The following is a 13,871-nucleotide window of genomic DNA, read 5'->3' on the forward strand; positions in this document are numbered from 1 at the left end:
AATCAGGCGATTCTGCTAATTCATGAAATTACTCATGAAAAAAAGTCTAAAGGAGTCACCCATCTCTAAGGCGGCTTTTTGCTGTCTAGAATAACCGTGACAAAAGGTGGGAGCAAAATAATTAGCTTTCAGGGGAGTACGGCTTCTCTAAATAGTTGCAAGATGCCTACATTGTTTATGTAAAATAAAATAAAATATCTTATGTACTGCACTTTGGAAAAGACTGAAGAGATCTAAGATAGCTCCAGGTGGAAATTCCCGGTGACGGGTGTCCTTCTTCTGAGGTCAACTGCACTGACCATTGCACACTGTATTCTGGAATAGGTTCAACACAGCAAAACGGGCTCGTAGCGCGTCCCCGGCGTCCGACTGCTGCGTGGCACCGAGCGACCTACACCCCACTCCGCCTCCGCCCCCACCTCCGCAGCGGCCGCAGCCCGGGGGGCTCCAAGGGAACTCCCGCACGTCTGCGCGCGCAATCCCGGGACGGCGGGTCGGCGCGGCGCGCGCAATTGCCCTGGAAACCACGGCGCGCGCACGCGCAAACGCGGGTGATTGTGGGGGAAGAAAGACTGAGCTGAGAGCTTTGACGCGGGAGGAGGGCTCTACCTCCCGTCGACCGTCGCTCCCCCGCGGTGGGCGCGCGCGCTGGCCCGCTCCCTTGCTGCACGCTCCCGGCTCGCGCGTTCCCCCCGGTGCCCTCCCCCGCCTCACACGCACCCTTGCCCTCCCGCATTTGTGCGCCGGTGCAGCAGGCAGTGGGAACATCCGGGCATTTCCGCAGCTGAGCGGCGACCCGGGCGGCGGCGGCGGTCGAGGAGCTCCCATGGCAGGGAGGAGGCGGAGAGAAGGCGAAAGGGGGGCGAGGAGTTAAGCCAGAGCCTCCGCGGGGCGGGTTTCCGAGGGAGGCACAGAGGGAAACGGCTCTCGCAGCCGGAGGAGGGCCGGGCGCGGGGCTCGTCGCCCCTCTCGCGCATTCTGTCCAGCCCGGGCTCCGGAGATGCATCTGCATCAGGTCCTCACCGGGGCTGTCAACCCTGGAGACAACTGCTACTCCGTGGGCAGCGTCGGGGATGTCCCCTTCACGGTGAGCGGCGGCCGGGAGCCCTAGGGGAAGATACCAGGGGCCAGACGCGGGGGCAGGGACCTCCTGTCCAGGGCGCACGCCTCCTCAGGAGGCTGTGAGATGTTGGTGGGCCCCACCCGTGGCCCCTTTGCAGCCTTGGGGTTTAGTTCCCCCTGGGACCCGTGGGACCGTGGGTCCTGCGTCTGGTGTAGGAAATCACCCGTTAGGGGAAAGGCTTAGGAATCCACCGCACTCTCCACCCCCAGCAAACGGGCCTGAGGTGACTGGACTAGAAGAAGTCTCCTCCTAGGGCGGCCCTTCGGTCTGCGGTGGAGGAAAGTGGTGGTGCCGCTGAAACCCCAGAGCGTCCGTTTCGCACCTGCTCTCGGTGTGGAGGCGAAGAGACTTGGTGTTGGTCTCGGAGCGTGGAGGTGAAGAGACTTGGTCTCGGAGCGTGGAGGCGATGCTGCGCCTTGGCTCCCCCTGCCCGCTGTGCTAGGGCAGCAAGGAGCTGCTGGAGTCTGTGGCTTTAAGCCTGACTCTGTGTATCTCCTGATAATGCAGGATCTTAATTCCAACCAGAAGATAGAAAAATTCATCCTCTGCGCCCGAAAGATTTAGAATGGAAGGGTTAGAGTCACAGTGGCTTGGAGAGCTGTCTCATTTATCAGGAGGTCGTAGTTTGGTAATCCTCTTAGATAATATTTTAATCTGTAAGGTAGCCTTTTTTTTAATATAGTAAGGCAATGTGAAAAATTTACGACAGTGCTTGTTTGAGAAAAGTGTATGTATACATAACGTTTTAGAATCTCCTTAAAAGCTGGATGAAATAGACATGTTTCTCAGGGAGATTGGACTCATCAGTCCTTTTTGAGAATGGAACATGTTCAAACCAAGCCTTGGAGCTTCGTTTACTCATAGATAGACTCTCATAGATTAATGAGTTCTTTTTTAAAGAATGAAATTTATACATGGTCTTCCTTAAAAGGAACTGTAGGCAGCCAGACCTTTATTAAATACATTTTGTAAACTGTTCTTCTTGATAAAATTGGAAATAGCGTAATGGTATGCTTTTTAGACAAGGAAAACCCTTTGATGTCTGCTTTCCAACGGTGTTTTTAAAACTGCGGAAAATAAAGCTTCAGCAAAACTGCAGAATCATTATGTAGCAGTGCATTCTGGAACAGAATTTATTTTTTGACGTTTTGTGATACATTAACCCCAGAAGATTGCTTTTTAGCCATTTTAATTTTTTAGTGTAATCCACTTGGCCTAGCTCCAGTTTAGAACGACCCCTTTGGTCATCTGTGTTTTATGTACATGTGACTTAAAATATTCATATAGAGCTGAGCTTGGTCTTAAGTGTGTGGAGAATCTTTTGGGGATAGAGAGAAGAAATTTCCCTGTTCCCAGTAGTGCAGATAGGAAGTTCCTCAGGGTTAGAAGAGTGGGCATCTTTAATCAAGAAACAAAGCTGGAATCTTTGGTTATAGATATTTTCCTGCTAGAATGGTGGTGGTAGTTTTCTGCTTCCATCTAAAGTGGAGTGCTGTCTCACTGCAGGTCTGGTATGTAGAACTAAATAAACGGGTTCAGATGCAGCCTGGAAAAGCCTGTGTTAAGAACTGTTAGTGCTGTGCAGGTGTGGTTATGCTGTAGGCCACTTGTGACCAGATGCTTAGAGTCATTTTCAAATCTTCTTGCACCTCCCTAATTCAGCGTTTCACAAAGTCTAGTTGACTCTGCACTGTCTACCAGATTTACTCCTTTTCATATCCTTAACCACCACCTTATTTTACAATCTTATTGGTATTAGTATAAAAGCTTTCAAAACTGTCATGTTTGATAACTTCTTCATCCTCCACACCGCCGCTAGGATAATTTTCTTCAAGTATCATTTTACTATATCACTCTTGGCTTAAGAATATGTAATTGTTTCTAATAGCTGTGTTAGGAAATGTAAACTTGTCAAGTATTCTCCATCTTTGACTTTAATTATACGTATTCCTCACTTTGGCCCCTCTGTTACATACTGATCTTCTTACTCTAACCTGCATTTTTATGTTGCAACAAGACAGTCCTTTTGGTCTTCCAAATTCGACTCAAAATTTACCTGGTTTAGGATGCTTCCCTGTGACACTGTTATTTTGGTCTTTTGACAAATGTAAATACAAACCCATTTTGCACACCATCTCATTTTACTACCTTAGTTTTGAGCGCACTGATCCAGTTATAATTTTGCCATAAACTAGAAATGACCTCTTGGGCTTTGTGAAAAACAAATTGAAAAAAAAAAAAACAAACCAAAAAAAAAAAAAAGTTGCTTTCAAGCAGTCTATCTATAATCAACTAACAAATACCTGAATTCCTATGTTTGTAAATATAGGAATAATAAATAGTAATAATAGTAAAATAAAATAAAGTAAAATAATAATAAAAATAAAAAGCAAGCTCCTCTTCATGGAGCCTGTCATTTGATTTTAGAGCAATCAGGTGAAGAAGCTTTAGTTCTGGATCAGATGATTAAAAGGGGGACCAGCCAGGACTTGGAATGAAGGTCTTGTGACTTCTCATCGTGTGGGCTTTTCTTGGTAGTATTTCCTTCTTAATATGAGTGCCTGCTCTGGAGAGGGTGTGTGGGTGCGTAGGTGGGTTAGTGGATAGATGGAAGGCCTCCCAGACACAGTGTAGAAGGAACTACTGTCTTGCAACTCACTCATGATTCTTAGCTGATGTTGTGTTTCATGGTAACCTGAGAACCTTTTCAAAATACAATACATACTTTATTTCAGAGTCTAAAATTGATACATCTTTGAAGAACAGAATTGTTCTAAAAGGATTTTGAGTTTATGACATTGTAATAATTGAACGAAATGTGTGTTGTATATTTTGCTGTGCATGGTGGGTGGCGTGATTGGCTGTGAATGACTACTTGATGTCGTGTTGTCCCAGTTTGTGCAATATTGACATGGTAGTGCAGTCTGTAGTGGACAATCTCAGCTGATGTCTGTAGTTTTAGTGGTATCACATAAGCTAAGATGCTTTTCACTTGTGTTTAGGCAGTATACAGCTGTTTTCTTAAACATTCAATTGTGATTTCGTAAATGTAGCTGTAGATATCACATTTTAAAACATCACCTTTTGAACAATTTTGTTCTTTTCAGTGTAAGATCTAGGTTTTGGAAATGTTATCCTGCAATAAGTCAAATCTCTGGTAGTTCAAAGAGATGATCTTCTCCCGTGTATGAGCTTTATTATACTTTATTTTGCCTTTAAGACATTTCTAACTACCCTTGAGTGAATGTTTTGAGGGTTTATGCAACAGATATTGTAAATTTCTCATTATTTATGTTATTACTTTTCTGAAAGACAGTCCTTGGCTATTTCTTAAACTTTACTGCACATATTAAAATATTAATTGAAATAATGATCATACATGATGATTTTTTAAATTAAAAATTCATTTGGCCTTAAGGCTTGCAGACTATTTTGAGATGTATAGGGGCAGTTACTATTATTCCAGTCTGACATGATTTCAACACATTGATCAAAGTTTACAAAAATTAGTAAGTCATTTGCACTCTTAGGGAATTTATAATATACTGGCAGAGATTAAAATGATTTATATAATTATAACATAAGGCAGATGGAAGAGATTGTAGTTGGGAAAACAAGAAGAGGTTTTATGGAAGATTAAGGTTTGGAAAGATAAGAACAACAGAAGCAAAGGAATGGCATAATACGAAGGATAAATTATTGAGTGACTGTTTTCTTTGCAAAAGTTACTTTTTAACCACAGGACTTCTTCATTAAATAACAGACACTCTTAGAATGTTGAAAAAATATAATTTGCAAACATTACCTGTAGCTTTTCAGGAAAACATACTTGGTATTCTGACATTCGATTTTTTTTTTTATTAAAATACCAACAAAAGGTTGGAAATAAATGGAAAACCATTCATTTAAAAATTAGAAGATAATGTTGTATAACCTCTTTTATGGCATTTAGATATGTCTTAACTCTATTGTAGAATAAAATTTCAGTCCTAGAGTTATGACAACACCAAACCTTGAAAATGATCAACCAGTTTATACATTTAGCAAATGTTGAACACATAGCTATGCTAAGCTTTGTGGGTGTTAAAAAAAAAAGAATTACAAGACATAGTCTTGATTTCAGGGAGTTTATTGAAGAAGTGTAGGAACCTGGTAATCTAATAGGAGAGTAAAAGACACGTACCTAACCACAGTAGGCCAGCTGTGCAATATTACCAGTATTTAAGTGGGAATTCAGGAAGACTAAGAGATAACTTTTGGCCAGGGGAATCAAGGGGTTGATTAGAAACATGCTTCTGTACTGGCTGGTTATTAATGTGTCAACCTGTGCTGAGAGGAAAGGGAAAGACAGAAGTCAAGAATTTAGAATGGACTTGTTTTCTAAGAGAAATTGGCCTTTTTGTTCTTGGAGTGTAGCTTCTTGTTTGTTTAAACGGATGCATTTAAAACCTTGTGGGCTTGGGCTTAGTGTCAGCCAGTATGTGAATATAGGGTTTATAAGTCCTATGTCCTTGTGTAGATTGTTAATTAGCCTTCTTGCTTGTAGCAAGAAGACTCCTAGCAACTACTCAGAAACTCTGGTAAGGTTCTGAATAATGTCTTCCCCAAAAATGGGAGGTCAGAGACCAACTACTTGTATGGTGTTGGCTAAGTCACTTAAACATGTTTAGGTCTTTGATCTGTAAAAGAAGTTCTTAAAGATATTCTTTAAGTATTTAGACCACGAATGAAAATTATATGGACTTCTCTAGAGATTTTCAGGGGCCAAAAGAGAAAATGGACTAGAAACATAAAGTGGTTGTGTTGAAGTTGTAGGTCTGGAGTCTTTATCGTATATTGCTTCTCACTTGTATTTACAAGACTTGATCAGACCTCACTTGTATTTACAAGACTTGATTAGACCTCACAGTCAGGGAGTCTAACCTCCTTTCTGGCTCAGTAGATAGGCCATTCAGAGCGTTTATGAAGTAGTGGGTCTAGGAATGAGTCTTTGGGCTTACAGCTGAGGAGGAGCCTCTTGATTAGGTTTTGGTTCTTGGCACCTGGCAGATAATAGTTGCCTGCGACTGCCGTAGTACAGTATTGGATGGGAGATGGGACCAGTGTGATGGTATTTAGGTTCTCCTTTCGCAGCTTTCCTTTTCCTGTGCAATGCCTTTATTTTAGTTTCTGTTCTTAGGATTTGGGGTATTTAAAATATTACTTTAGAAATTATAATCAGATTATCTTAACCTGGATCTTGGTAAATTTTTAGAACAAATCAGAGTCTCAGTATTTAATTATCTGAAAGAGCACAGGATGTTGGGTAACAACCATAATGGCACAGTGGAAAAACAAGTCATGCCTGACCAATTAAATTTCCTTCTATGAAAGCAAGGCAGTACTTAAAATGGGATATAATATAGAATATCTAAAATTTGGATTTAGTCAGACTTATCTAGCTTGTCAGGTTTTTTTTTTTTTTTTTTTTTTTTTTTTTTTGAAATGGAGTCTCTGTCACCCAGGCTGGAGTGCGGTGGTGCAACCTTTGCTCACCACAACCTCCGTCTCCTAGGTTCAAGCGATTCTCCTGCCTCAGCCTCCTGCGTAGCTGGAATTACAGGTGTGTGCCACCATGCCAGGCTAATTTTTGCGTTTTTAGTAGAGACAGGATTTCACGATGTTGACCAGGCTGGCTTGAACTCTTGACCTCAAGTGATCCTCCTGCCTCAGCCTCCCAACGTGTTGGGATTATAGGCGTGAGCCATTGCACCCGGCCATTTGTCAGTAATTTTTTAAAACGCATTTGGAAGCCAAATATTTTAGTAGAAGTTTTAGGGTTTTCAATCTTTTCGAGTTTGTAGAATCCTTTTGCATTATGTTAGTGGTCTGAAACCCTGATCCATGATGTAACTTGGTATTGAGGGACCACGTACAACTTAACAAAGGTGACATGACTATATTCACTCTCTCTTAAAGATAGCTCATGTAATCCTGGAATTTGATGTAAATATGAAACTAGTTGCCTGCATTTCTTATTTTTTTGTATGTGGGTTTTTGTTTTCTTAAATTTCTTTTTTTTTTTGTTTGCCTGCAAGTTTTATTCTCCAATCTTCTCATTTCATGATTCCTGAGGCTTCCTTTAATGCTGTCTACCCCTAGTCCTGAACACCTAAAAAATGTAATGGTTATCTTATCTCTTTCAGATACAGAAAATAGAGTTAGGCCCCTCTAAATATTATACATGGTAATTTGGTGGGAGTGATTTTAGGGGAATAAACAATACCCTCTTAGATGGATTATCACTGGAGAGATGTTCCTTTAGGTCCATTTTCTTCTAAAAACTGAGCCTTGGGAGTAATAACATTTAATTTAATTCATACTAAATAATTGTTGTTTTCTTCCTGTGATTTTAGGAGAAACCCATTGGTTCATACTAAATCAGTAGTGTTTTCTTCTTGTGATTTTAGGAGAAACTCAAAAAGTCGTAAGTGTGTTTTGCAAGTGAGCGTAGATGGACACAAAAAACACATAAACATTCTAGCTTAGACTCATTTCACAGATATATGTAGTTCATATGTTAGCTGTAGTTCAAAAACAAAATTCCATACATTTTCTTAGGAGTAATGATTTTGGTTTGGTTTTGTGCTAGCAACTTCTTCATATCATCTCCGGCCTTGACTGCATCCACACTTAAGAGGATCTAATCAGCAGGAGGTAATCATATTATCATCATGTACCTTTCCCGTAATAACTCCCATCATTCCTTTTATGTGGATGAATAACCAGTGTTTTCAGCAAAGACCACTTCCTCCATTTATGTTCTAAATTGGGTGTGATTTTGTCCCCCAGGAGACATTTGGCAGTGTCTGGAGACATTTTTGATTGCTGTAACTGGAGGTGGGGAATTGGTACTGCCATCTAGTGAGGAGAGGCCAGAGATTTTGATAAAACGTCCTACAGTGCACGGGATAGCCCTCCACAATGAAGAGTTACCAAGCCCAAAATGTCAGTAGTACTGAAGTTGTGAGAAACCCAGATTTGTACCTTACGGTTTGCATCTCTCTTTCCTACTCAAGTGCATGATTCTAGCAGTTTCTCCCTTCTCTCTTATAAAAATGCCTTTTCTGCTCTACTGAAACATTGTCTTCATTTAGCCTTCTTAGTTTTCTCCTACCATGCTTAATTGCTTCTTCTCAGCCTGATTCCAGATTTGTATACTCAGCTGTTTCTTCGACATCTCCTCCTTGAAGGTCTAATAGCTATCACAAAGACCTCATAACATTTTCCTCTTCCAGTCTTCCCTAAATCAATAAATGGCAACTCCACTTTTCTTTACTTCGCTTGTAATCTACCTTTTCTCTTCCATTTATGTCCCATACCTAATGTTAGCAAATTCTAATGGTTATACCTTCAAAATGCTTCCAGAATCTGATTACTTCTTATCTCTACTGCTGCCACCTTGGTGCAAGACAGCATCATTTTTTTTCCCCTGGATTATGGCAGTTGAATCTTAAATGGTCTTCCTGCCTGTTCTGACTCTAGCCTATCCTCCTTCAGTTTATTTTCAACATAGTAGCTAGAATGCTCCTGTTAAAATACAAATAAAATCTTTTTAGTCCCTTATTCCAGACTTTCACGTGGCTTTTTTTTCCACTCAGAATAAAAACCTGAGTGCCTGCAATGCCCTCTATTGCTATTTCTTTAGCACCTAAAACAGAAGGTGGTACAAAAAAGTACTCAATAAATTAGTAAATGGAAAGGATACTTAGTGTAATCCACACATTCTTATAGCAAAAACAGTGATTTTTCATAAGGCTGTTTTTTATAATACTTGTTGATATAGGTCAGTGGCATTAAGTCATATTTAGAAAAATCAATTTTATATGATGAAGGCAGGGAGCTTTGATATAATACAGGTGTAAAGCTGTGCTGCCCTGGTTTACTCCAAGGATATATATATATATTAATGTATCAAGAGGAATTGACAGGCGGTTCTCAAATTTCCCTCAATGATGCTTTTGAAAGACTTAAGTATATAATGAATTAGAGGTTAGCCTGACAAATACCTGGAGTGTAGAGATTCTGTATTTTAGGAGTTTAATATGTTGTATTAATTTGCTGGGGCTGCCATAACAAAATAATGCAGACTGGGTAGCTTAAACAACAGAATTTTTTCCTCACAGTTCTGGAGTTTGGAAGTCCAAGATCTATGTGTCAGCAGATTTGGTTTATCTGGAGGACTTTCTCCTTGTCTTGTACATTGCCCCCTTCTTGTTATGTCCTCATATGGCCTTTCCTCTGTGCACATGCACTTGTGGTGTCTTTCTGTCTTCTTAGGGATACTAGTCTTATAGGGCCCCACCCTTAAGACCTCTTTTAACCTTATATTACCTCTTGAAAGGCCTTACCTCCAAATACAGTTACGTTGGTAGTTAGAGTTTCAAGCTATGAATTTTGGGGGCACACAATATAGTCCACAACATGTGTTAACAATCAGCTGAGCTGGTCCTGGAATTGAAAATTGAGGAGCCTAACAAAGACATGATTGAGGTGGCTGCCGTACTTGGTGGTAATCTCAACTCAACCAAAGGAGTACTCTTGGATAGAAGCAAGATTCTGTTAAAGAAATTTTAAGAATATGCTAATATGTGGACAAGTGGAAAATTCAAACATGGCCGTGATAATTTTATGCTGGACAAATTTTAGATAGACATAATTACAAGCACAGTTTGGCCATTAAAAGCAAAAAGCAAATAAAAACCACAAAGAAGTCAGTTTTTTTTGGTTTAAAAAATTAATATAATATCTGCATTGTAAAAAAGTTATAATTCCAACAGTGTTGAAATATAGAAAGTAAAACTGAAAGTTTCCAATCCCCAGAAGAATTCGTATAACTTACTGGTTATCCTTTATTCAAAAAATATTTAGGTGCCTAGGCATTGTGCATACAAGATAAACTAGCTATTAAAGTGCAGTGTTGTACAAGAGGACTTGGTGTATGTTGTTATGTTGCAGGAAGTCAGGGACCCTAAACGGAGGGACCCGCTGAAGCCATGGCAGAAGAACATAAATTGTGAAGATTTCATGGACATTTATTAGTTCCCCAAATTAATACTTTCATAATTTCTTACACCTGTCTTTACTGCAATCTCTGAACATAAATTGTGAAGATTTCATGGACATTTATCACTTCCCCAATCAATACTCTTGTGATTTTCTATGACTGTCTTTAATCTCTTAATCTCATCATCTTCGTAAGCTGAGGATGAATATTGCCTCAGGACCCTGTGATGATTGCATTAACTACACAAATTGTTTAAACAATATGAAATCTGGGCACCTTGAAAAAAGAACAGGATAACAGCAATATTCAGGGAACAAGGGAGATAAAGTCTGGCTGCCTGTGGGCCAGGTAGTACAGAGCCATATTTCTCTTCTTTCAAAAGCAAATAGGAGAAATAACGCTGAATTCTTTTTCTCAGCAAGGAACATCCCTGAGAAGGAGAAGGCGTCCCTAAGGGGAAGCTTCTAAAATGGCTGCTTTGGGGATGGCTGTCTTTTACGGTCGTAGATAGGGGATGAAATAAGCCCCGGTCTCCCTTAGCACTCCCAGGCTTATTAGGACGAGGAAATTCCCGCCTAATAAATTTTGGTCAGACCGGTTGTCTGCTCTCCCTGTGTCCTGATAAGATGTTGTCAATTACAGTGCGTGCCCAAAACTTCATCAGCAATTTTAATTTCGCCCCGGTTCTGTGATCTCGCCCTGCCTCCATTTGCCTTGTGATATTTTATTACCTTGTGAAGCATATGAAATCAAATCTGCTTTACAAATTAAATCTAGTCTAGTATCTTCATTTTGTGTCTGGAATTGGTTCCTGCCAGTGGGTTCGTGGTCTTGCTGACTTCAAGAATGGAGCCGCAGACCTTCGCGGTGAGTGTTACAGCTCTTAAAGATGGCATGGACCCAAAGAGTGAGCGGTAGCAAGGTTTATTGTGAAAAGCAAAAGGATGAAGCTTCCACAGCGTGGAAGGGGACCCGAGTGGGTTGCTGCTACTGGCTGTGGTGGCCAGCTTTTATTCCCTTACTTGTCCCCTCCCATGTTCCGTTTCTGTCCTATCAGAATGCCCTTTTTTCAGGGCCTGCAATTGGCTACTTTTAGGATCCTGCTGATTGGTGTGTTTTACAGAGCGCTGATTGGTACATTTTACAATCCTCTCGTAAGACAGAAAAGTTCTCCAAGTCCCCATTCGACCCAGGAAGACCAGCTGGCTTCACCTCTCAATTTCATAGATGAAGATACTAATACTCTAGAGAAATTAAATGATTTAATGAAGGCCACCTAGTTAGTACTGTGGTAGAATTAAGACTGGAACACAAAGCTCCCAGTTCTCCCCCCGACCCCGCAAGATGTAAAAAGTAACATTTGCCCTTGTAGATAATTTGAAAAATGCTGAAGAAAGAGAAAATCATTTATAATGGAACAATCCAGAGATAACCCCACTTAACATTTTGGTAAATAGGACTGAGGCCTCATGGAGGAAGCTCATATTATTACTGATTTTAGAATGTTTACCTGTAATTTTCTTTCTTGAATGACTTTTGGGTAGTTATTTTGCTAATAATTTATTCTATTTTGTGTAGATTTTCAAATTTATGAGTATAAAGTTGTTCACAGCAGCCTCTTAATATCTTCTTAGGTCTGCAGCATCTCTGTTGCTTCTTTTCTCATTACTGCCATTGGTTATTTGTGCCTCTCCCTTTTTCTTCAGCAGAGGTTTATCAAATTTATTAATCTTTTTTAAAGAACGCACTTTAGCTTTACCACTTCTCTCTGTTATGTACTTATTTTCTATCTTATTAATGTTTTTCTTAATTTATTATTTCCTTTCTTCTATGTTATATTAATTGTGCTGTTTCTCCCATACTTGTTGAGCTAAATGCTTAGCTCATTTTTGTCTTTCTCCCTAAGAGATGAATTTAGAATGTACGTTTTCCTCCAAGATCTGCATTCTCTGCATTCTACAAAGCTGTTTTTAAAACCATGAACTCATAAGTAATTTGGAAGTAAATTTCTGAATATATGAAACTTTTAAAGTTACAAATATGCTTACTAATTTCTAGCATAGCTGTATTGTGTGCAAGTGGCATGCAGTATGTACTTCTAATCTTTTTTTTTAGTTTTTTTTTTTATTATTATACTTTAGGTTTTAGGGTACATGTGCACAATACGCAGGTTTCTTACATATGTATCCATGTGCCATGTTGTTTTGCTGCACCCATTAACTCGTCATTTAGCATTAGGTATATCTCCTAATGCTGTCCCTCCCCCCTCCCCCAACCCCACAACAGTCCCCGGAGTGTGATGTTCCCCTTCCTGTGTCCATGAGATCTCATTGTTCAATTCCCACCTATGTGTGAGAACATGTGGTGTTTGGTTTTTTGTCCTTGCGATAGTTTACTGAGAATGATGTTTTCCAGTTTCATCCATGTCCCTAAAAAGGACATGAACTCATCATTTTTTATGGCTGCATAGTATTCCATGGTGTATATGTGCCACATTTTCTTAATCCAGTCTATCGTTGTTGGACATTTGGGTTGGTTCCAACTCTTTGCTATCATGAATAGTGCCGCAATAAACATACGTGTGCATGTGTCTTTATAGCAGCATGATTTATAGTCTTTTGGGTATATACCCAGTAATGGGATGGCTGGGTCAAATGGTATTTCTAGTTCGAGATCCCTGAGGAATCGCCACACTGACTTCCACAATGGTTGAACTAGTTTACAGTCCCACCAACAGTGTAAAAGTGTTCCTATTTCTCCACATCCTCTCCAGCATCTGTTGTTTCCTGACTTTTTAATGATGGCTATTCTAACTGGCGTGAGATGGTATCTCACTGTGGTTTTGATTTGCATTTCTCTGATGGCCAGTGATAATGAGCATTTTTTCATGTGTTTTTTGGCTGCATAAATGTCTTCTTTTGAGAAGTGTCTGTTCATGTCCTTCACCCACTTTTTGATGGGGTTGTTTGTTTTTTTCTTGTAATTTTGTTTGAGTTCATTATAGATTCTGGATATTAGCCCTTTGTCAGATGAGTAGGTTAAAAAATGTTCTCCCATTCTGTAGGTTGCCTGTTCACTCTGATGGTAGTTTCTTTTGCTGTGCAGAAGCTCTTTAGTTTAATTAGATCCCGTTTGTCAATTTTGGCTTTTGTTGCCATTGCTTTTGGTGTTTTAGACATGAAGTCCTTGCCCACGCCTATGTCCTGAATGGTATTGCCTAGGTTTTCTTGTAGGATTTTAATGGTTTTAGGTCTAACATTTAAGTCTTTAATCCATCTTGAATTAATTTTTATATAAGGTGTAAGGAAGGGATCCAGTTTCAGCTTTCTACATGTGGCTAGCCAGTTTTCCCAGCACCATTTATTAAATAGGGAATCCTTTCCCCATTTCTTGTTTTTGTCAGGTTTGTCAAAGATCAGATAGTTGTAGATATGCGGCATCATTTCTGAGGACTCTGTTCTGTTCCATTGATCTATGTCTCTGTTGTGGTACCAGTACCATGCTGTTTTGGTTACTGTAGCTTTGTAGTATAGTTTGAAGTCAGGTAGCGTGATGCCTCCAGCTTTGTTCTTTTGGCTTAGGATTGACTTGGCGATGCGGGCTCTTTTTTGGTTCCATATGAACTTTAAAGTAGTTTTTTCCAATTCTGTGAAGAAAGTCATTGGTAGCTTGATGGGGATGGCATTGAATCTATAAATTACC

At 40.1% G+C, this 13,871-nt stretch overlaps 1 protein-coding gene across 4 annotated transcripts in view; it reads left to right on the forward strand.

Annotated features, from left to right (window-relative positions):
* The first annotated feature begins 717 nt into the window (after positions 1–717).
* Positions 718–13,871, forward strand: part of DMXL2 (Dmx like 2) — a 171,024-nt gene continuing 157,870 nt past the window's right edge. For 2 of the 4 annotated variants that reach the window (XM_004088236.3, XM_030814091.1), the window contains exon 1: positions 718–1,087. In XM_004088236.3, coding sequence (XP_004088284.1) covers positions 1,001–1,087 — 87 coding nt within the window. In that variant the 5' untranslated portion in view covers positions 718–1,000. The remainder of the gene's footprint in view (positions 1,088–13,871) is intronic. The other 2 variants (XM_003266928.4, XM_012507551.2) reach the window with 1 other exon arrangement.

This window comes from Nomascus leucogenys, chromosome 6 (genome assembly GCF_006542625.1).
Source record: "Nomascus leucogenys isolate Asia chromosome 6, Asia_NLE_v1, whole genome shotgun sequence".
NCBI classification, from domain to species: Eukaryota; Metazoa; Chordata; class Mammalia; order Primates; family Hylobatidae; genus Nomascus; species Nomascus leucogenys.